At 54.5% G+C, this 23,647-nt stretch overlaps 1 protein-coding gene across 5 annotated transcripts in view; it reads left to right on the top strand.

The window, feature by feature from the left end:
• Positions 1 to 23,647, top strand: part of Dlgap4 (DLG associated protein 4) — a 157,073-nt gene that overhangs the window by 80,730 nt on the left and 52,696 nt on the right. For all 5 annotated transcript variants that reach the window (XM_070007221.1, XM_070007219.1, XM_070007220.1 and 2 more), the window contains exons 3-7: positions 6,300 to 7,382; positions 9,540 to 9,784; positions 11,485 to 11,599; positions 14,133 to 14,183; positions 18,674 to 18,914. In XM_070007221.1, coding sequence (XP_069863322.1) covers positions 6,384 to 7,382; positions 9,540 to 9,784; positions 11,485 to 11,599; positions 14,133 to 14,183; positions 18,674 to 18,914 — 1,651 coding nt within the window. In that variant the 5' untranslated portion in view covers positions 6,300 to 6,383. The remainder of the gene's footprint in view (positions 1 to 6,299; positions 7,383 to 9,539; positions 9,785 to 11,484; positions 11,600 to 14,132; positions 14,184 to 18,673; positions 18,915 to 23,647) is intronic.

Consider the following 23,647-nt stretch of genomic DNA (forward strand, 5'->3'; position numbering starts at 1 on the left):
CATCACCCGATAGAGACATTGCGCCCCAAATGGTCCATCCTTCATCCCTCCTCCTAGCCCTGCTACCCACTGATCTGGTCTTTTCCTTCCTTCCTTCCTTCCTTCCTTCCTTCCTTCCTTCCTTCCTTCCTTCCTTCCTTCCTTCCTTCCTCCCTCCCTCCCTCCCTCCCTCCCTCCCTTCCTTCCTTCCTTCCTTCCTTCCTTCCTTCTTCCTTCCTTCTTCCTCCCTTCCTTCCTTCCATCCTCTTTTCCTTTCCTCTTTCTTTTCTTTCTCCTTCTCTTTTTCTTTCCTTTTGTCTTTCTGTCTTTCTGCCTTTCTCTCTTCCTGTCTTTCTTTTGTTGTTGGTCATGGGTTTTGTACTCAGGGTCTGGGCATTGTCCCTGAGCTCTTCTGCTCAAGGCTAGTACTCTACCACTTTGAGCCACAGTGCCACTTCTGGTTTTGTTTTTGTTTTGTTTTTTGGTCGGTCATGGGACTTGAACTCTGGGCCTGAGTGCTGTCCGAGTGCTCTACTGCTAGAGCCACAGCGTCACTTCTGGTTTTCTAGTGTTTTATTGGAGATAAGAGTCTCATGGACTTTCCTGCCCGGGCTGGCTTTGAACCACAGTCCTCAGATCTCAGCCTCCTGAGTAGCTAGGATTACAGGCGTGAAACACCAGCACCCGGCCCACTTCGGGTTTTTGAATGGCCCGGTGGCAGGTGGCAGTAGCTCTTGCCTGTAATCCTAGCTACTCAGGAGGCTGAGATCTGAGGATCACGGTTCAAAGCCAGCCCTGGCAGGAACATTCAAGGGACCCTTATCTCCAATAAACCACCTGAAAACCGGAAGTGCCGCTGTGGTTCAACTGGTAGAGCACTCGCCTTGAGCTGAAGAGCTCAGGGACAGCGCGAAGGCCCAGAGTTCAAGCCCCACAACTGACCAAAAAAAAAAAAAAAAGAGAGAGTCTCATGGCGACTTTCTGCCTGGGTTGGCTTTGAGCCACAATGCTTAGATCTCAGCCTCCTGAGTAGCTAAGATTATAGGCATGAACCATCGGCACTTGGCTTCCTTCCTTCCTTCCTTCCTTCCTTCCTTCCTTCCTTCCTTCCTTCCTTCCTTCCTTCCTTCCTCCCTTCCTTCCTTCCTCCCTTCCTTCCCGTCTATCTGTCCATCTGTATATCTGTCTTTTTGGTGCTGATACTGGAGCTTGAGCTCAGGCCCTCATTCTCTCCTTTAGCTTTTTCACTCAAGGCTGGCGCTCTGCAGCTTTGCTCACAGCCCTACTTCCACCTTTTTGCTGGTTAATTGGAGATAAGAGTCCCAAAGACTTTTCTGCCCTGTCTGGCATCAAAGCTCCATCCTCAGATCTCTGCCACCTGAGTGCGATTACAGACATGAGCCACTGGCACCAGGCACTGATCCAGTCTTCTTGCCATGGTTCTACCTATTCTGGATGGTTCCCGTCAGTGGGATCACATAATGTGGTCTTCTGTAGCTGGCTTCTTTCACTCATCATAACGACCTTAGGGTCTGTGCCCACTGTGTACGTATCAGGATGGCATTCTTCTTCTTATCAGTCATGAGGCTTGAACTCAGAGCCTAGGCACTGTCCCAGCTTTTGTGCTGACGGCTCCACCAGTTTGAGCCACAGCTCAAACCATCAGTTTTCTGATGGTTAATTGGAGATAAGAGTTTCATGGCCTTTCCTGCCTGGGCTGGCTTTGAATCCTGATCCTCAGATCTCAGCCTCATGAGTAGCTAGGATTACAGGCGTGAGCCACTGACATCCAGCTGGTACTTCTTTTTATGGCAGAATAATATTCCATTGCATGGCAAATGGAGAACCTACATCCCTGGATTCCTTCAACTAGGGGAATTGAGGCTACTCCACCTTTACCTAGGAAAAGCCTGAGTTGGATGACAATAGGTTCTGTCCCCTCTACATGAGGGCCTCATCCAGACCCCAGTGTCCTGCCCCAGCTGGCACAGAGAGAATTGGTTCAGTGCTGCCCCTGTAGGAGGTGGTCAGGAGCATGGGCTCTGGAGCCATTCTCCTGGAATTTCAACTATGGTGCTGACATTTATTTGCTGTGTGACCTTGAGCTGGGTCCTTAGCCTCTCTGAGCCCCAGTGTCCTCAAAGAGTTGTTGGGAGAGATAAATGAGCTAATATAGACCGACTCTTGGTACAGTGCCTGGCACCCAATGGGCACTCCACAAGAGCTTGCTGGGGCTCTGCTAGTAAAGGAGGTCTTCTGTAAGAAGATGGCAGGAGCTGGAGGGTACTCCAACTCTGGAGGTAAGGCAGAACTGGGCAGTGCCTCTGTGTACCCACCGCGGTTAGACTGCCAGTCTCCAGGGTCAAGAGGCCATGATGGAATAATTCCGAGAAGGAGCAGAAACACCAATCCAGCCCATGTAGACCCCCGGCACTGAGACACAGGCAAGAGAGCAGGGTAGGGGAGTTCTGTAGTTCCTGCCCAAAGATGAGTGCTGCGTGAGGGTCCCCTGAGCCTCCAGTGCCTCACAGGGGCCCCCCAAAGTCCCGTGGGGTGTGGTCGCACCCAGGCCCTGTCCCCACTGGGCTCAGCATCCTCCTCCTGGGCCCTGGGGTGCGCCGTTGGTTTCAGGAGGGGCCCAGGAGTGCTGCTGGCGTGGCCATCCCCACACCCACGCGGGACCGCGGCGGAAAGCAGGAGCCACTCTCACGCCCCAGCAGCCGCCGCCTGCGGCCGTGGCCCCCGGACGGCCTGTCACACGGGGGGCAGCCTGTCACGCTTTCACACCGTTGCTCTGGACACCCAACTTAGGCCGCAAACAAAGCCGGACCTTGAATGTGTCAGGATCGCGGAGCTGGGCGCCATGAACGAGAGCCTGGGACCTCTGCGGGGCGCGCTGGCCCCCCGCGCCACCCTCCTGCTGGCGTCTTCCAACACGCCACGTTCCCCCGAAGTTAGCATGGGGCGGGAACCCAGGAGCAGCCTAGCTTTGTGGCTCTGTCCCCCGTCGGAAAGCCGGGGACGGCAGCCCTGGCCGCCATGCGGGTGTCTGGGGGGACGGGGGGGGGGGGGGACACACAGTGCTGGTGGCCTCGTTCCTACGCACAGACTGTCCTCACAGCGACTGGCCTCTCTGAAACAATGACTTCGAGATCTAGCCCCAGAAGCCACATTGGACCACTGCCACCACTGCCTGTGGGTTCCAGGAGCCCGTCCTGCCGGGGGTGGACGCAGGGCTGGGAGAGGCCAGGTGCCTGGTAAAGGTGGCTGTGACCAGACCAGCTTTACGCCTGGGGGGGGCGACACGAGAGGAGGGGCAGGAACAGGCGGGAAGGGCAGGGGGCAGGGCAGGGAGGGCCTGGCAGGCCAGGGCCGCACGCCGAAGCCCAGGACACAGGACACGTCGAAGGCAGGCTGTGGGGAAGTGCTGGCTGTCATCACATTGGAGAGAGGGAAAGGAGGGGAGCGCAGCACCGGGTTCCTGACCTGAGCTAGCGCGGGTGATGCCCGGGTCGGCAGCCACGCTATGCAGACGGTGGGCGGAGCAGGTGAGCAGGTGGGGGGCGGGGAGGTGTCACGTGTTCATTTTGGACTTGTCAGACATCTAGGGCGAGATGCCGAGGAGTCTGAGGCTCCGGAACGAGACTGGGCGGAAGATATAAATTTAGGAGTTGTCAGATCTAGGTGGTGTTTAAAGCCCTGCGTCGGGATGAGATCAGCAGGGGAGACGGTGTGGGGAGAAGCAGAGGGAGGGAAGGAGAGCACCCCAATTCTCTGAGTGCCCAGGGCAGAGGAGGAGCAGCCTGGGCAAGAGATGAGGGAGGGAGGGGCACCCAAAGACAAAGGCTTGCCTCAGTTTACCTTCACCCTGCCCTACGCAGCACAGAGGCCCTGGGGGCCCATCCTTCCCCTCCACCCCTCATCCCTTCCTGCAGAGCTCCAAGGCGATGATGATGTATCCTCCAGGACTGCCGTGAATATCTCCAGAATGTTCTTCCCTTCCAGCCCACTTCATTTCCTGCCCTTTGTCCCTCGGCTCACGGCGCAGGCCTGTCTCTCCATTACTGGCGGGACTCAGCCAACTCTCTACCTCTGTTGATGCAACCTTAGGTAGAACCAGCCTTTCTAGGAACAGCAAATACAGAGGACGTGCGTTGGGACCTGGGAGGCTGAGGAGTAGCCTGTGGGGGTTTGGGGTTAGCTTCCATGTGGGTGTTGGTGCCATACCCAGGAGGTTGGACTGAGTTCTGCTTCTGGAAGACCTCTTCTGGCCTAGTTCCCTAATTACCTCCCAGCCCCCGTGGGGCTCAAGATGAGGTGGGCAGTCAGGGAGGCCCCGTGAGGCAGGTAGCCGTGGTGGCTGCAGGTAGAGAGGCGCCACGGAGCTCAAGGGGCGCTGGAGGCAGAAGCTCTGTGCTTTTTCCCATCCCGTGAGGCAGCGAGGCTCGCATTAATGAGAGCTAATTAGGACGTCCGATGAGCCTAAGTATAGCTCATTGACAAAGGCAGCGCCAGGCAGTACAGCTGTCCCCCCCACCCCCGTACACACACACACACACACACACACACACGCTCAGTGCCACCTATTTGCTCCCAAGATGAAGCCCTGCAGCTGAGTGGCTGAGGGACCGGCATCCACGCAAGCCAAGGGGGTCACCATGACCATGCACATGCCCTGCCCGTTCCTGCCCACTCCAACCCTCTGCTGCTTAGAGGGAGACACTGGGGCTCAGAGAGGGACCAACCAGAGGTCACTGCAAGGAGACAGCAGAGCTAGGATTTGAATCCAGGTCTAGCAGCGGGCAAGCGATTTCCACCAGAACATCCTAGCCTGGAAGCCCATGCCTGTCCCCAGGGGACGGGACAGCCGTGTAGCAGCTGGGCCCTGAGGTTTTTGTACAATGTCACATCAACCCTCACCCTAATCCCAAGGAGGGAGAGCTTCATCTGCTGTCACGGGACAGGACCTGGAGGCCGGAGCCCTGCAGTGAGGGGTTAATTTTCCGAAACAGCACCCCAGGAAAAGAGGCCCGGGAAACATATTCAGGGCTCAGAGGAGCGTACAAGCACTTTCCTGGGAAGTCTTTAGGAGCAGCTGAGAGGTGAGGGCGGGGTTGAATCTCAGGACCCTCACAACAAAAGCCTCAGCCAGTCCCCGAGGGAGCTCAGGACGCAGCCAAGCCTGGGTGCTCGCACTGGGGCAGGGAAGCCATGCTTGGTGCCCAAGCGCGGACCTGTCATTGGACGCAGGCTCAACCTCTGGCTGAAAGCCATTATGCCCACCCAGAGCTTGACTGTGAACATGGGCAGCCAGCGCTCTTGGCAGACTTGGGCCTCTCATTCTTCCACTCCTGATGGGAAGAAGCAGGAGCTAGCCCTGCCCTCAGCCTGGTTATGGAAACACAGACTGACAGGTTAGGGATGCTGGGGGGAAAGGAGGCCAGCAATGTCAGCCAGACAGGAACAGATTTGGCCAAGTTCTCATCTCTTAGTGAAGTCTTGTCTGGTCCCTGAGTCCCCAGGATGCGCCTCTCTTCTCCGTTCTGAGAACCAGTGTTCCAGCCATCACTACTTCATCCCAATTGGGAACCAAGGGCGGGTAAGCTTGCTGGCCTCCCTGATGTCCATGGCCCCATCACACAGCCCAGAGGTCGCTGCTCCCTCAGCATTTAGTGAGGGGCAGAGTGGGTATTTACTGAGGGTTACACGAGGAATCCTCTGCTAAACTAAAAGAGCCGGACAGCACTGCCCTCGGCCGCAGGTAAGCTGGGTCCTGCCTGCTTCTGCTCTGTGCATGGCCTCTATGGCGCATAGGCAAGAGGTGCTTGAGGGATCAAAGCCTAGGACTGCCGGGAGTCCTCAGCCGGGATCCTGGGAGTCCCAGGGGTCTCCTGCCCAGACAGTCCCAGTCCTGAGCACAGTCCTCCCAGGTTGGCCTGGCCTGAGGGGTGCGGACAGAGCTTGGAGGTGAGCGCAGCGTCCTCGCGTGTGCAGCTCCTCGTGAGAACAAGATGGGAGGAGGATGGGGACAGGCAGCTCCCCCCCCCATATCCCACCATCCCCCGTGTCCCACCAGGCTCTGCAGCTGGCTCTGAACATCTGTCCCTCCAGCCAGGTACTAACAGCCGGCTGCCTCCAGCCGCAGCTTCTGCATCCAACCAGAAGGCGTGGCTCCCCGTCTGCTCTCGTCCCCACCCCGTGATGGCGATGGCCGTCTCCACACTCCAGCTTTCCTCTCAGCCCCGAGGCCTGACCGTGCCAGCCCCCGGCCCCCTGCAGCCCGGGCACCAGCTCACTCCTCTCTTGTCTTCTCTCTCCAGGACAGCTGCTGCCCAGGAGAGGAGACCGGGGCGCCCTGTTAGGGCAACGCCCTCCCCGCACCCCCCGCCTCACGGGCCGGGATCATGAAAGGCCTCGGAGACAGCCGCCCCCGCCACCTGTCTGACAGCCTGGACCCGCCACACGAGCCCTTGTTCGCAGGGTCTGACCGCAACCCCTACCTGCTGTCGCCCACAGAGGCCTTCGCCCGGGAGGCCCGCTTCCCTGGGCAGAGCACCCTGCCGGGAGATGGGCTCTTCCCGCTCAACAACCAGCTGCCGCCGCCCAGCAGCACCTTCCCCCGCATCCACTACAGCTCCCACTTCGAGGTGCCAGAGGAGAGCCCTTTCCCCAGCCATGCCCAGGCCACCAAGATCAACCGGCTGCCGGCCAACCTCCTGGACCAGTTTGAGAAGCAGCTGCCCATCCACCGAGATGGCTTCAGCACCCTGCAGTTCCCCCGGGGTGAGGCCAAGCGCGGCGAGAGCCCCGGCCGCATCCGCCACCTGGTCCATTCCGTCCAGCGGCTCTTCTTCACCAAGGTGCCCTCGATGGAGGGCACGGCAGGCAAGATCGGGGCCAATGGCAACAAGAAGGGCGGCCTGGAGGACGGCAAGGGCCGGAGGGCCAAAAGCAAGGAGCGGGCCAAGGCCGGGGAGCCCAAACGGCGCAGCCGCTCCAACATCTCGGGCTGGTGGAGCTCTGACGACAACTTGGACGGGGAGAGCGGCGCGTTCCGCAGCGGCGGCCCGGTCTCTGGCTTGATGACCCTCGGCCGCCAGCCCGAACGCACCCAGCCCCGCTACTTCATGCACGCCTACAACACCATCAGCGGGCACATGCTCAAAACCACCAAGACCACCACCACCACCGAGCTGACCACTCCTCCGCCCCCACCCGCCCCTCCCGCCACCTGCCCCAGCCTTGGTATGGGCTCCGACACCAACTACGTGAAGCGGGGCTCCTGGTCCACTCTGACCCTCAGCCATGCCCATGAGGTCTGCCAAAAGACCTCAGCCACCTTGGACAAGAGCCTACTAAAGTCCAAGTCCTGCCACCAAGGTCTGGCCTACCATTACCTGCAGGTAGGTGTCTGCTAGGGTCAGCGGACTGAGGGCTGGGAACACGGGTGGTATCTTTTGAGGCACAGCTAGCATTACCACAGACCCACTTGGGAAGTGGCTTTGTTCTGAGCCTCTCACTGGTGGGCCTACTACTACTAATAGTAATAAAAAAAAAAAAAAAAAAAACAACCCTCCATTGATTAAGCCTTAGCTGACATTGATTAGGGCTTTCAGAGCCTAACCTGAGAAGCAGCTAAAACATGCCCCTGGAAGCATCTCTACCTCTCTCTTTCTCTCTCTCTTTCTCTCTCTCTCTCTCTCTCTCTCTCTCTCTCTCTCTCTCTCTCTCTCTCTCTCTCTCACACACACACACACACACACACACACACACACACCACAGCTTCTGTAATGCACTAATGCGTATGAGCGCTCGCCATGCGCCAGGGCCATGGAGTTTGCAGGTAGCGGGAGGCTTGGAAACATCACTGCTACTGCACTGTTAGGCTGAGCAGGGGCACAGAGCCCAGTGGGTGGAGTGACACGGAGCACACTGCCGACAGAAGGGGCTGCTTCTGTAGTACGAAGCGCCATCTCCAGGGTTCATCCAGGCACAGACCTAGCTAGCTCTTGGCAAACAACATCCGATATTGACATCTCGGCAGCCTTTCAAACCTATGGAGAGCTTTTGTGCCTCTCCACTTCTTTGGTTTCAACACCAGGTGCTTTGAAACGGGGAGAGTGTGTGTGACCTCTCCCTCTCCACACAGAACTGTGGGGGTCTTGCTCAGGTAGAAATGCCTCCGAGACAGCAGGAGAGGCCCTGGAGCCTGGGCTGCCTGTGGGCTACGTGGGTTGACCTTAGAATCTGAGCAAGAGTACATAAGGTCCCAGTCTCCAGGGACAGTGCGGGCAGTGGAGACTGGACGCGCAGTCAGTTGTGGGGGTTACTGTGGGCACGTTCTCAGCTGGAGGAAACGGCCTCTGGCATCTGAGGCCATGGGCCCTGCATGCACTGGAGTGGGAGTGCCGTGTGCACTGGAACATGTCCCAGCATCCACGCAGTCCTGTGCGTGCAGTCCTGGAGGGCGTGCTCTGGTGTGTTGATGTGGGTCTGAGTGCAGCGGGTGCAGACGTGACCGTGGGAGGTGTGGGGTGCTAAGGGAGTCTGCTCTGTGGGCCTAGCGTGGACATACTGGAGGTAGCAGCGGGTCACCCCGGGTGTCCTGGGGTAAATGCGAGTGGTGTGGAGGCGCTTGCACGGGGTGTGGATGGCAAGGCTTGCTGCTTCGTGTGTGCTGAGATCTGAGCGTGCAGCAAGGCACGCTGGTCTGTGTAGGGGCCCAGAGTGAGGACCGAGCTCCCGGCCCTGAAGCGCGTGAAGGCTCGGATGTGAGCATACTTCCTCCCAAAGTGCCGGCCACTCTGTGCAAACAGTGAGTGAGTGATGGAGGAAAACTAACTGTGCCCGCTGGCTCCTACCACCGGAGCCCCTGGGGGCCAGGGTGACCAACGGTGACCTCACAGCAGTGACCTCACTTGCCTGGGGTCCCTGGGGCTCACATGAGAGAACTAAGCCTTTCTCCTGAATTTTTGGCTGTCCCATCGCTCTGTACCTCAGTTTCCCCTTTGGGGGACCAAAAAATGCCCGATTGACTCTCCCCACCCCGCCCCACCCCAGGCTGATGTGCCCAGGGGCTGCTGACCCTGTCCTAGGGTCAGCTTTGGTTCCCAGTCTGGAGGCCTCTCTCTCGGCAGGTGACTGACCCGGCCTCGGGCCTGGTGCTCTCATCTGTGCAGTGGGGTCGTACAGCATTGCCAGGGAGGGCACCGGTGAAGCAACAGGGCTCCATGGGTGCTCAGGAAGCTGGGCCACAGCGAGGCCATTCTGATCCAAACCCTCCGACAGTTCTTTGGGCTCTAACTCAGCTCAGTCTCCACAGAGAAATCAAAAGGTTGGAGAGGGGCAAGGATTTGCTTAAGGCCAGCAGGGAAGCTGCCACAGAGCTGGTTCCGGAACCCAGGTACCTGTCCCTACCCAGGCCCCTCTGATGCGGGGTTCATGCCAGTACCGAAGGCCCAACTCCTAGTGGAGGGACGGTCCTGCAGGACCCATTTTCCAGGTGACAAGTCCAGGCTGCCCCCCCCACACCCACTGAGTCCTGGCCGGTGTGTCCCCAGGTGCCCGGTGGCGGAGGCGAGTGGAGCACCGCGCTGCTGTCCCCCCGGGACGGGGACTCCGCGGCCGAGGGCCCCATCCCCTGTCGGCGCATGCGCAGCGGCAGCTACATCAAGGCCATGGGCGACGAGGACAGCGACGAGTCCGGTGGTGGCAGCCCCAAGCCCTCGCCCAAGACCGCAGCAAGGCGCCAGAGCTACCTGAGGGCCACGCAGCAGTCCCTGGGAGAGCAGAGCAACCCCCGCAGGTGAGCCGCACCCCTGCACCTCCCCTCCCCTCCCCCCGCACCCACAGGTGAGGCCTGAGAGTTCCACCCTCCAGGACCAGTCTTTGCCCCGCCCCTTGCTGAAGCCCCGCCCCCGGAGCTTTCAGCACCTGCAAACCCTGCTCACTGGTCAGCTGTGCCCCTAGGTGAACCTTCCCTCAGGCTGGCCCTTCCCAGAGATCCTCATGCTTAGTCTGGCCCTGCACATGAACCAGTTGTGCCCGAAGAAGCCCCACGATGAACCATCCATGAGTCCCACCCCCAGCACAGGTGAGCCTCATCCTTTGGCTAACCCCACCCATAATGAGAACCTCACCTGGGTGACTGGTTCAGGTAAGCTGTCTCAGGAGACACATCCCCAGGTAAGTTCCACTCTCACAGGGCAACTGCCTGGGGGGGGCTCCTTCCGGTGGGTGCCCCTGCCCTTAGCAAGCCCACTACTGTAACCAGCACTGGCCAGGTAAAGTGTCCCCCTGCTCCCCTTTCTCCTGTAACTGGTCCCCAGGGTGGGATCTGGACTCGGGGAGGGGGGCTGAAAGCAAAGAGAACACCCTGCCTGGAATTCCACTGCGGCTGCTGCATCCTGGGCTCTAACAGTCAGAGGAAGCCGGCTTACTCCACGTTCCTCAACTCCTTAGAAGTGAGCCACTCAGCTTCACAGAAGAGGTGGCCAGGGAAGATAGGGACAAAAGGAAGGGAGCAAGATTGGCAGGTGACAGGGGCACTGAGCAGGAAGAGAGCAGCACACTTGGGGGCAGCCAGGAAGTGCAGGGCAAGGCCAAGTATGGGCTCAGGTTGGAATTTGGAACACCCCCAAACCTGCCCCAGCTCTGTGAGCCTCACACGTCCCAAATGAGGAGACTGATCTGGTTGACTGGTCCTGAAAACCTGCCGTCTTACCAATGACCAGTGAGCATTAAGGTGAGAGAGGTGACAGGACCAGGGTACACAGGCCTGGAATGAAAGAACCCATAGTAAGAATGAATAGCTGCTGTCTGTTGGCACTGGCCTGGCTGGCCACTGTGTCTACCCCAGTACACTTGAATCTGTATCATTCAATGCTTACGCCAGTCCTGGAAGGCAGACAGGGTCACTGTCTGTGTAAGAGGATACTAAGTCTGTAGCAAGGGTGGTAACTTGACTGACTTCCCCCGCTGCAGGGGTCTGGATTCCAATCCAAGCCTCTGTAGTGTGATCTATAGAGATGCTTAGGGGCCTTATTTCCAGAACAAGCATTGAGGGCAGAGCTGGCTTCACAGACTCAGTGGGGGGACACTGGGGACCTGGTAGATGTCACCTGGACATCGCATCCCTCAGGGAATTCCTAGCCAAAGGTCAACACTGTAAACTTCTATCCACCTTCTCAGTCCAGTCTCTGAAGTGACCCCAGGCTTGCAGGGAGGAAAGGGTGGGATGGGGACTGTACACTTGGCCTCAGGCCTAAAACAGTCAAATGCACACTTGTGCTGCCACCTTGTGTCTGCATCGGGCATGACAAGTGAGGTGAAGGCTAAGAGTGCTCCCTTTGTCAGTGCTACCCATCTGCCCAGGCTGGCAGCAGTAACTTCCATTTTTCCCTTTACCACTGGATGACCTCTTGTCCAGTCTTTTCCCCTCTGGGCCTGTTTTCCAGACTTAACAGTGGGTGGACTGAGCTCTGTATGCTCTCTACCCCACTCCAGGAGTCTGGACCGCCTGGATTCAGTGGACATGCTGCTGCCTTCCAAGTGTCCGAGCTGGGAAGAGGACTACAACCCCATCAGCGACAGCCTCAATGACTCCAGCTGCATCAGCCAGGTCAGGGCGGCCTGAAGGCCAATGGACTTGGGAGAACACAGACATCTAGGCCCAGCCTTCCTCCAGGGTCCTGGGATACCTATGTGGTGCTTCTGTTTAGTCTTTGTTCCTGAAGCTATATGTGTGTGTGTCTGTTCCACCTGCTGTCCTGGGGCTGAAGAGCATTGTCATTGGGACTGACATACAAGGCCTCCCAAGCGGAGGACCCCAATGGACAATGCACCCACACATACACATTGCCAAGACCTGGGCTGCCAAAGGAGGCTCTGGGCCTTGTTACTTCTCATTGTGTTCAGAGCCAAGGGGTGAGAAAACTGAGATCTGGCTTTGAGTCACAGCCTTGTCTTCAATGCTACGAATCTGACACAAATCACCTCCCTTCCCTGTACCCAGTTTTCTGATGAAGCACGGGAGGAAGGTGGTGTTTCCTATACCGGAGTTCTGAGTGGGTAGATTAACCTCTTGAACTTACTGTGCTCAGCAAGGGTAGCTACCCTTAAGCTTCTCACTGTCTTGCTGTGTGACCATGGGGAACTTAACGTGTCTGCTTTGGGTCCCTGGACCCACTCGGGAAAAATAGGTCTGGCAGGGCCAGCCCCACCATGGATTGTGACAGGCACACCTCGTGTTCCTTCAGTTCTGTACAAAAAGCCTGCAGCTCCCTGGGATTTCACAGCCACCCTCAGAGGTGGCCTTATTGTCTCTATCCCCATATCCACGAGGGGAGAACTGAGGCTCAGAGAGGTCGCACACCTAAGAAGGAGGAGAAGCTGAGCAGATCTCAAGCTGTGGGCCCCCAGTCCTGTTGTGGAGGCAGTGCCTTAGAGTTTGCAAATTCTCTATGATGCGGGTTGGGAAACAATCTCTGGGGCCCAGAGAGGGACCATGGGGAGCAGTACAGCAGGCCGTGGGGCAGACCCAGCCTCCTCTCTGTAGAAATAAACCCTGCACACAACGGATATAGACTCACAGCCAGGCTGTCGACAGCCCAGAAGGGTTGGTATATGGCTCAGTGGCAGAACGCTTTCCTGGTATGAATGAAACTTGAGGACCCCATGGCTCATCAGACCCTTCCCTAGCCCTGGAGATACCCAGGAATCTGACCTCATACATGAAGAGGGACAGAGCACTTGCAACCCTTACTCAGGTCCCAGCAAGTGCCGCCTTCAGCCTCTATATCTGCTGCTCCTTTCGCCCAGCTTCTCCATACCTGTGTGAGTGTGCATGTGTGTGTGCATGTGCATGCACATGTGTGTGTGCACGCATGCTGGTAGGCAGCTTAAACTCAGGGCCTAGGCAGTATTTCTTAACTTTTTCTCTCAAGGCTGGCACACGACCACTTGAGCCACAGCTTCACTTCTAGCTTTTTGATGGTTCATTGGAGAAGAGTCTTATGGACTTTCCTGCCCAAGCTGGCTTTGAACTGCGATGCTCAGATCTTAGCCTCCTGAGTAGCTAGGATTACAGGCGTGACTCATCAGCACCCAACTTCCTCCCGTACTGTGAGGGAAGCTAGAGTTTTTACTTGGACCTGAGAGGCTCTGATGGACCCGAGCCCTGCCCCGAGCCCTGCTGCAGGCCCCTGGCTCCTTTCTGGGCCTCACAGACCCAGGCAGCATGTCTGTCTACCCCATGCTCACTGCACTTGCCCCTCCTCCCCTCTCTTCCCCTCCCCTCCCCAGCCCCATGCTCTCTGCACCCAGATTTCTGTACAGCTAGTGTCTCTGATGCTCTGAGAACCCCAGCCCCACCCCCCAGCCATCCTTGTCCCTGAGATTGGGATCTTCTGCAGGCAGGTACCTTGTCTTGTTCCCTGCCCAGACACCCTGCCCTCAGTAGGTGTTTGCTGATTGTCTGTGCCCTTCCCTGTCTCTCCAGTTCTAGCAGTTATCTCCTGTCTCCCTGACCCTTTGAGTCTTCATTCACACTTTTCTTGGTTTACACGTGTGTTCCAACCTTCTTGTTTTTCCGTGTCTCTTACGTTCTCCATCCCTGCCTCACCCAGGCACCTGGAACACAAAAAGGGCTCATGGAATTGGCCAGGCTGGGTACTCCCATAGGAATCACCCCTACCTCCCTACCCAACCCCACCTGACTCCCAGTCTCTAGGGTTCTCTAACCACCCCCCAGCGCCTACTCCCAGAAGGTTGAATGACCTGAGCTGCAAAGTCAGCTACATCGAAGCCTGGGAAACAGCTCCAGGGGCTGTCCCAGATCTGAATTTGCAGGTGAGCGGCCTGCTGGGGTGAGACGCCTCAGATGGGGCATCCCTGGTCCCAGGGGCTACAGAGGAAAAGGACTTATAAACAGTAGATTGTAAGTTCTCATTGCTGCCCAGCCCCCAAAATAACCTCTATCCCAAGGAAGCCAAGTGAGGTCTAGCAGTGGGGGGGGGGGGGGGTTGGGGGGGGAGGGCAGCCAGGATGAGGTCAGACCAGCCAAACCCCAGCTCCCTGGCACATGAGCCTGAGCAGCCCAGCCCAGTCCCTGCCCCAGCCCTGGCCTCCCTAACCCCCCGCTCTCTTTCCTGCAGATTTTTGGACAGGCCTCCCTGATACCCCAGTTGTTTGGCCATGAGCAGCAGGTCAGTATGATTGTCGTTCTCATGCACACCAGTCCAGAGCACAGGCCAGTATCTGAGGGGCCTCGCACCTAGCTTGGGCCAGCACAGGCACAGCCAGTGCGAGGAAAATCCCCCGTAATGAGGATGCGGCTGAGGCGCATACTGGTGACCTGATCCTACCACCCCCATACCTCTGTCACTGCACTTCTGTGCCTCGGTTTCCTCTTCCTAAAACTGGTAAACTAGACAGGGTGCCTGTGGCTCACGTTTGTAATCCTAGCTACTCAAGAGGCTGAAGTCTTAGGATCACCGTTCAAAGCCAGCCCCAGCAGGAAAGTCCATGAGACTCTTTTTTTCTTTTGTCACTTGTGGGCCTTGAACTCAGAGGCTGGGTGCTATCCTTGAGCCTCTTCATGTGCAAGGCTAATGCTCTACCACTTGAGCCACAGCACCACTTAAAGAATTTTTGAGTGGTTAATTGATGTAAGAGTCTCACAGGGACTTTTCCACCCAGACTGGTTTTGAACTGCGATCTTCAGATCTCAGCCTCCTGAGCTGCTCAGATTACGGGCGTGAGCCACTAGCCCCTAGCCAGTGAGACTCTTATCTCCAGTAAACTACTCAAAAAAAAGTCAGAAGTAGTGGTGTAGCTCAAGTGGTAGAGCACTAGCCTGGAACAAAAACTCAGGGACAGTGCCTAGGCCTTGAGTTCAGGATGCAGGACAGTCATAAAAGGGGGGGGCCTGAGGACAATGAGCTAGGTTATATGAATGAAGCAAGAAGTCATGTGGTAGAGCATGCTTTACATCTCAGCACTTGGGAGACAAAAGCAGGAGGATCATGGTTTTGATGCAAACCTGGGCAAGATAGACAGAGACAAAGATGGAGAGGAAGGAAGAGAAAGAGGGAAGGAGGGAAGGAAGGAAGATTGGCCCCCAGGACATTGGGTCTTTTGGCTCCCTCCTTGCTTCCCCCAATCCTGGGCCAGCCTGGGAAATTTCCTTTGGCCAGGATAGGGTGGAGGGGGCTGGGCCTGTGGTAGGAGCTGCCAGGTCCTAGCCCCCTCAGCCCCGAATCCTCTGGCTTTTCCTCTTTCTTGTAGAACCTTTAAGAACATGAGAAAATTGAGGAGAATTTAGAAACTTTATAAAGTTGGCAGAGGTCATGTCTACAAGGCTCCCTCCCATCCATGAACACATATCCTCCCCCTGGAAGTGCCCACCCCCACCCTGTGCTCCCAAGCCAGAGAGTGGGGCAGATGAGGTGCTGAGCTCAGTCTCTCGTAGCCAGGAACAGGCAAGGGGCCTGTCCAAGGCCACACTTCCCACAGGGCAAAGGTAGAGCTGTACCACCGCAGTGGAGGATACCTTCCCTGTCCTCGTACAGGTTCTAGAAGCGAGATGTTCCCTTGAACACATTATTCTAGCGGCCTTTAGGAGCCCTCAGCGGGCCGGTGACCTCTTCCTCCCCTAACGCCAGTTAGGTGTGTGATGAGGCTGATATGAAGCTCACAAGTCTTCCGTGTGACCTGCATCAAGCACTGATTCACGGCCCTACCCACCCCTCTCCCCCCCAGCTCAGGAGCATCTTTTTCTTCTTTTGTGAGTACTAAAGTTTGAACTCAGGACCTGGCACTTACTGGGCAGGCACAATACTTCTGAGCCACACCTCCAGCCCAGTTTTTTATTTTAGGGTGATTTTTGTTGTTGTTGTTGTGTGTTTGTTTTTGTCAGTCCTAGGCCTTGAACGCCAGGCCTAGGCACTGTCCCTGAGCTTTGTTTTGCTCAAGGCTAGCACCCTACCACTTGAGCCACAGTGCCAGCTTTTTCTGAGTAGCTTATTGGAGAGTCTCACAGCATTTCCTGCCCAGGCTGGCTTTGAATAGTAATCCTCAAATATCAGCTTCCTGAAGAACTAGGATTATTACCTTTTTTTTTTTTTTTGGCCAGTCCTAGAGCTTGACCTCAGGGCTTGGGTACTGAGCTTCTTTAGTTCAAGGCTAGCACTCTACCACTTGAGCCACAGCGCCATTTCTAGCTTTTTCTGTTTATGTGGGTGGTACTGAGGAACTGAACCCAGAGCTTCATGCATGCCAAGTAAGCACTCTACCACTAGGCCACCTTCCCAGCCCGAGGAGCTAGGATTATAAGCATAAGCCACCTGCGCCCAGCTTCACTGGTTCTTTTTAGGATGGGGTCTTGCTTCCCTCCTGTGCAGGCATCTCAGCCCTGATCCACCTATGTGTAGGCTTCCCATAGTTGCTGAGATCACAGGTATGTACCACTACATCCAGCTCCTCCCTGTGAGGAGGGTTTTATGGACTTCTCTGCCCTGGTTGGCCTCAAACTGGTCAACCAGCCAGTCTTCTGCCTCCTAAGTAACTAGGATTACAGGCCTGGCCCGTCAGCACCTAGCTTGCATCTTAACCAATCTTTGTGAACTCATCCTGTTCCCTCTACCTACTGGCCTGTATCGTCAGAGGCAGGTGCCCAGGAGTTCACTCTTGGATTTTATTCTAAACATGTAATATATGTTATCTCATTAGTCTTGAGAGCACTGTGGAATTGAGACTGTGATCAGCCCTATTGTACAGATGAGACACTGAGGCACAGAGTGAATAAGTGACTTGCCTATCTTTAAACTGCAAGGAACTGATGAGGGGTTGAAACCTTGCCAGTCTGGTTCTAGAACTGCAGTGCTATGGTGCAGTTCCAAAGCAAGACCCATTTGCAGTAGGGGAGGATAAACAACAATCCCTTTTAATGCCCCTCTAAGTGAATTCTGGATAGGTCATGTGGCTAGCATTTTAACATGTTGACCCTGTGCAGTAGAATTCTACTGTGATAGAAATTGTTCTACCATCTATACTTGTCCATGGTAGCCACTAGTCACTAGTCACATGCCACTTTTCAGCAGGTAAAATGTCACTGTCAAACTTTACTAAAACTACTTTAAATCTAGATGAGTACCAGTGGCTCATACCTGTAACCCTACTTACTCGGTGGCTGAGATATGCAGAAGTATAGTTCAAAGGCAGCCTTGGCAGAAAAGTCTGCAAGATTTTGTCACAAGGCAGGCTGGAGATGTTGCTCAAGTGGTTGAGTGCCAGCCTTTTAAGTAAGCTGAGCAAGCATAAGACACTAAGTTCAAACCCCAGTACTGCAAAAAAAGAGAAAAAAAAACTAATGAAATACCCATGCATAGCTAGCAGCTACCATGTTGGACAGCACACATTTCAACCTTTCCCAACACTTTATTAGGTACAGATCCATCCAGTTGTTTTACCTGATGTATACATAGACAAATATCCAGAACATTCTACTTTATCCAGATGAGGAGACTGGCCCAGAGAGCACAGTGATGAGCCAGGTCACACAGCTGCCCAGCGCTGGTCCCAGACCCAGATCCAACTTTCCGTCCACATAGTACTCAGCCACCTAGTGCCTTTTCCTCCCCTAGCTCTGGCCTCGCCTCAGGCCTCCACCTACTCTCCATCTTTAACCAGACAACTCCTTAGATTTCACTGTGTGGTCCATAGCTCTCAGCCTGAGACACAGGCCAGAAAACCCTCATGAACCCCCAGAGAATATATGGTATGTCATAAGACCTCTCTGTGCTCACACTTGCAGCTTTAGATTTGCACAGTCCTTGGTCATTTCTGGAGGGAACCCAGTAGGCGAGACTGAAGCAAACAGAATATAGTAAATCACATATATATATATATATATATATATATGTATGTATATGTGCATATATGTGCATATATACATATGTTTTATACATATATATCATGCATATATATATGTGTGTGTGTATATAGATAGATAGATAGATAGATAGATAGATAGATAGATAGATATAGATATAGATATACCACTATTCTCTATGCTGTCCCAGGCAGACATCACTAATCAATCCTTGCTGCTGCTTCCCTCTTATCAGGCTGTTGCATCAGCTTCATCTCTGGCCCCTGCTTCTATTCCAGAACCTGCTCCCTCCCAGTATTCATTCTGTGTGCCATGGCTACGTTCATATTCCTTGAAAACATACTTTTGGAGTATTCCTCACTGGTAACTCGGGCAAGTGTCTTCTCACTGGCTTTGAGAGAATTTTTGCTTGAAAAATACGAGATTGAACCATAAGATAGCAGGTGTACAACACAGCTGCTGCAGCCCCCGTTCTAACATTTAAGGCAGACATGACTAACTGATTTTAAAATTCAGATGTGACCCTCTCAGTCCAGCAGGGTGGACACACAAAACAGCAATCAAGTTAACATCCTGGGATATATTAAAACTTTGTTCTCATTGTAGAAATGAGAAACATTGAGTCCCCCAAGAGGTGATGGGACCGTTCCTTTCTTTGGGGCTCCCATCTGCTCATCTGTGCCCTGGATGAAATGAGAGGAGGAGGAGCAGGCTGAGGGGAGGTCCACCAGGCACCCCTCCCACACGTACCCCCACCCGAGGATGGGCAACGCTGACCCCTGACGCCTGCCTTTGCCTGGGCAGGTACGGGAGGCAGATCTGAGTGACCAGTACGAGGCTGCCTGTGAGTCAGCCTGCAGCGAAGCGGAGTCGACGGCAGCAGAGGTGCTGGACCTGCCCCTGCCCAGCTACTTCCGCTCCCGCAGCCACAGCTACCTGCGTGCCATCCAGGCAGGCTGCTCACAGGAGGAGGACAGCGTCTCCCTGCAGTCCCTCTCCCCACCGCCCAGCACCGGCAGCCTCAGCAACAGTCGCACGCTTCCCAGTGAGTAGTACCTCCTCAAGAGGAGGCCTGATGGCTTGTTTCGCTTAGTTAGCCCTTGTCCTATAGACTGACATTGGGGGGAAGCCCAGGAGTGGTCCGCACGATGTTGAAAGAGAAGCGAAAGCCAGAGGTTTGGGGATTGGACTAGAATCCACATGGGCTGATAGTCTGTCCACTGGGCAGACTTTGGGGAAGGCTGGAGCCTGGGGGACCCCTGGCTGCTTCTGGTTTAGAGCAGCCTCCAGCTGGTAGGCAGGGTGGGGCTTCCTGAGCTGGACTTCCCTGTGAGGATTACTTCAACTGGCAAACCTGCGGAGAGGGGAGGGGTGGGCAGTCTACAGCATTGACAAGTTTTCCCTTTCACAATCGGGGAAGGCCATCCTTCCCAAAGTTCTTCCAGCTCCCCTAGCGATAACTCATGTGTGACCAGAGGAAGATGGAAGGAGTGCTGTGATAAAGACAAAAGACCCGAGGCCAAGGGGAAAAGAGGCTGAGTAGAGGGCTTTGAGCTCCTCTTTTTCTCTTTTCTGAGCCTTGGTTTCCCCATCTATAAAACAGACCCCAGAGTGGTCTTGGGTAGCTAAAGCCAAGTCAGGAAGCCTACCCTCCTACTACGGGCAGGCAGGGCAGCAGCTCAGGTGGTGGTGGATCTTACTGCTTGTGAGACTTGACTAAGTTAGAGGGCTGGAGGAAGAGACAGCGGCTTCAAGTGTTGCACTGGTGTTCACAGGAACTGACCCCTAATCCCTACACACACAGGGAACTGACCACCTGACTGGTTAACTAAGCTGGTCTCTGTACCGTCCCTTCCCAACTCTTCTCTGGTCTTCTGCCTCATCCCACATTTGTTCACAGCTCTCCAATGTAGGAACGCCTCCCCCTCCTCCCCTGCCAGTAACCCAAGAGTTTCATCTCATCATGGCATTGAGAACTCAGGACCTGTGTCCTGAGTGTCACCATGTGCCACTCTTGATCAATAACAGCCCATGATCTAAAAACCCAAGTTAGCTGTACTGTTTCCTAACCTCCCCACCCCCAGCATACTTTGGTAAAATAGGGATAGGCTAACTGCCACTCACATGGCTGCTCCTAAAGGGAAAAATTGGAACTATGGTTATAGCTCAGCCACAAAGCACTTACCTAGCATGGGCAAGGTCCTGGGGTCAATCCCCAACACCACCAGGGGAAAAAAAGGGGGGGAGCAGGAGAACAGAGATCCAGGGACTTACTGATCCATGGGAATTCTGAAGTCATTCTGGGCATATGCTCTTAGACAGGGAATGTTCCCGGAGCATCTCCTACACTGGAGAATATGGCCTTCAGGCAGCAGCCACTTTCCTTAGGCAGCTTCCTCCTGGAAGAAAGTTTGGGAGCTAGGTGATCTCACCCTCATCTGAGGTGTGTCATGTTACCCTGCACCTGCTGCAGACCCTTACTAGGTTTTCTATGTATTTGAATCCAAGGAACAACCTTGGGCCTGAGCCATACCCACAAGTATTTTTGAGTCAGGCCATTCTCTCTCCTGACTTCGTGATGCCCTTACGTTTCCTATCGGCTTTTCTGACCAGCAGAGCATATCTACCAGATCACACTTTCAGAGTGTTAATAAAAGGTGTTGCAACCACGCCCTGGCTTTGGTCTGGTCCTCAAGCTGTACCGTAACCAGCTTTGACCTTGGCTTGATCTCTGTTCCCAGGCTGAATCTTAAGAATGCTCTTCTGCCTGGTGAAATGGGAGTTGACAGACTTACTTTCCAATTCAGCAAGTTCTGGGCTCTCTCTATTTCCTCTAAATACTCCCTACAGATTGGCTATTGCTTTTTTATGAGTTTTGCTCTTTCTCACAGCCCAAAGGAGCCCGCTCTTGCTTTCTACATTTTTCCTGGAAACTATCTTGCCTGTACCCATCCACACTCCTCAAGTTACTGTAAAAGACAATTCTACCCAGGGTCCTGACCCACACATCATCCAGGACCTCTTTTCTCAAGGCTTCTGTAACAGTCTTCTGTCTAGTTACCACTGGGTCCTTAAAGCTAGTGCTACATATTTTCAGTTTTTATTGCTAACACACTCCACATTTGCTACCAATATGTATCAGGCAGCTGTTATTACAATAATGCTGTGTAACAAGCACAGTAGCACACAGTAATATGCCTTTGTTCTCACTCATGAGATTGCATGTCAGCTAGTTCTGCTTGGCTGACACCAAAGGGTGTTCTGGATACAGTGGCTAGTCGGGGCATGCTTTTTGCATGGTGATGGCAGAAGTGTGAGAGGGCAGCCTTGTTGGACAAGCACATTTCAAATCACTCTTCGTTTCATACCTACTAACATCCAGTTGGTCAAAACAAGTATAGGGGTTCAAAGCCAAGGTGAAACACATCCCACCTTTTATGGGAGAAACTGGTCTTGTAGCAAAGGGTATGAATACAAACAGCGGAGAGTTGAAGCCAGAAGTTCAATCCATTATGGCACATAATCCCATATAGTTAAACCAGAGTTTGACATTAAACTTTGTAGGGGATATGGACTCATTATTCTATGTGTGAGGATTTAGCCCAAACTGACATAGGAAAGCGTATGTGCACACCACCTACCCAGATGTGTGCATGTGTATATCTATGTGGAAACACATATACACTAATATTCTCATATGTTCACATGTACCAAATGTCACCATACACCTGCACATATATCCATCAATTCTCACAGCCCCTCTACACATGCCTTGTAGACTGGGACCACCAAAGGATTTATTTGCCCCGGGATGAGAGCAGGATCTCAGCTGAAGGCCAGCCCGAGCAGAAAGGTTCAAGAGACCCTATCTTGAAAACAAGCTGCAAAAGCCAAGCACTGGTGGCTCATGCCTGTAATCCTAGCTACTCAGGAGGCTGAGATCTGAGGATCACGGTTCAAAGCCAGCCTGGGCAGGAAAGTCCATGAAACTCTTATCTCCAATAAACCACCAGAAAACGGAAGTGGTGCTGTGGCTCAAGTGGTAGAGTGCTCGCCTTGAGCTGAAGAGCTGAGGGACAGTGCCCAGGCTGAGTTCAAGCCCCATGACCTACAAAAAAATAAAAATAAGCTGCAGTAAAAAACCAAGGGCTAGGGCTGAGAAGGTGGCTCTGGTAGAGCGCTTGCCTTGCACACCTGAGGCCCTGGGTTCGATTCCTCAGCACCACATAAGCAAAAAGAAAAAAAAAAGCCAGAAGTGGTGCTGTGGCTCAGGTGGTAGAGCGCTAGCCTTGAGCTGAAGAGCTGAGGGATAGTGCCCAGGCCCAGAGTTCAGGCCCCACGACCGGACCCAAAAAAAACAAAACAAACAAGCAAAAAAAAAAAAAAAAAAAAACCAAGGGCTAAATGTGTGGCTTGAATGAAAGCCTAGCAATCACAAGTCCCTGAATTCAGTCTCCAATACAGAAAAGAAAGAAGGGAGGGAGGAAAAGAAAAGGAAGGAAGGAAGGAAGGAGGGAGGGAGAAAGCAAACAAGCTCCTTTATCAGCCTTCACTGCCATCTTCAGTAAAGGTGTCAGCATGTACCTTTTCCACAAGGTGCTTTACTTCTGCCAGAAATTTGTCATAATCCAACTGTGTCTATAGTGTGAACAGCATCCCTCCTGATAATTCGGCATCCTTAATTAGTGTGAAGCTTGTGCAACCATACCTGGCAAGCCTGCCATGGTTGCCTGCCCCCCACATGGACACAGACACACACACAGGTGCACCTCACTCAGCCACTGTCTCCCTGGGGGAGTTGGGCCAGCTCAGACGACCCCTACCTCACTATCTGTCTAAGGAGCAAGCCCTTGGAGCGGTTGCTCCCTCTCCCTGGGTACATATGCATAAGGCAGGTGGGAGATGATGCCACCACCACCAAGGGGTGGGTGCTGAGGCTCTGGGAGCTTGGCAGGGGCTGGCCAGATCTTGGGTGGCTGTGGGAGCATGTGGAGCCCCCTCCCAGGCAGAGCGGGCAGCTTCCCAGCTCCAAGGCTGCCGCCGCTCTCCTCCCTCCTCCTCTCTGACCCAGATTCCACATTCCAGAAATAGCTCTGGCAGGTGACTGGCAGGCCGGCCTGCTCCAGCTGGGATGTGGGGAGGGAGCTGCGAGGCTGCAGGTACATGGTACATGACTCTCCCCAGCCAAAGGACACCTGGGAAGGGACACGCATGAGGGCCAAGGCCAACCCCATGCCTCTCCTCCTCTCTTTGCCTCTGAAAAAGATGCCCTTCTCCCCCATCTTCTTTCCTCTCCTCCCCCTCCCATCTTTGCCTTCTGTGTCTACCTCATCCTTCTTTGTCTTTCCTACTCCCTCTGAATCACTGGGACTTCACAAAGGAGTCTTTGTAAATCTGAGTGCTGTTGAGCTACGCCCTGCTCCTGCCATCTGCATCTGCTGCACCTGTGCTTGCAGACGCATTCACGTGAGTGTGGCACACCCACATACGTGTGTGCACACTTGGGGGGTCACTCTGGCGGCCAAGAAAACACCCTGCTTTCTGCGGGGAGGAGGGTGCTGAGTTCTTGTTTCAGCTCTTCTGTATCCCTTTGGGAAGGTACCTGCCCCTCCTGGGCCTCAGATTCATTATCTGGGAGAGGTTTTTGTTGTAGTTGTTGTTGTCACTCCTGTGGTTTGACCTCAGGGCCTCGGCCTTGTCTCAGAGCATTTTTGTCCAAGGCTAGCACTCTGCTATTTGAGCCATCATTCCACTTTGGACTTTTTAGTGGCTAGTTGG

This window comes from Dipodomys merriami, unplaced genomic scaffold (genome assembly GCF_024711535.1).
Source record: "Dipodomys merriami isolate MVZ:Mamm:240054 unplaced genomic scaffold, mDipMer1.0.p SCAF_7, whole genome shotgun sequence".
Classification (NCBI taxonomy): Eukaryota; Metazoa; Chordata; class Mammalia; order Rodentia; family Heteromyidae; genus Dipodomys; species Dipodomys merriami.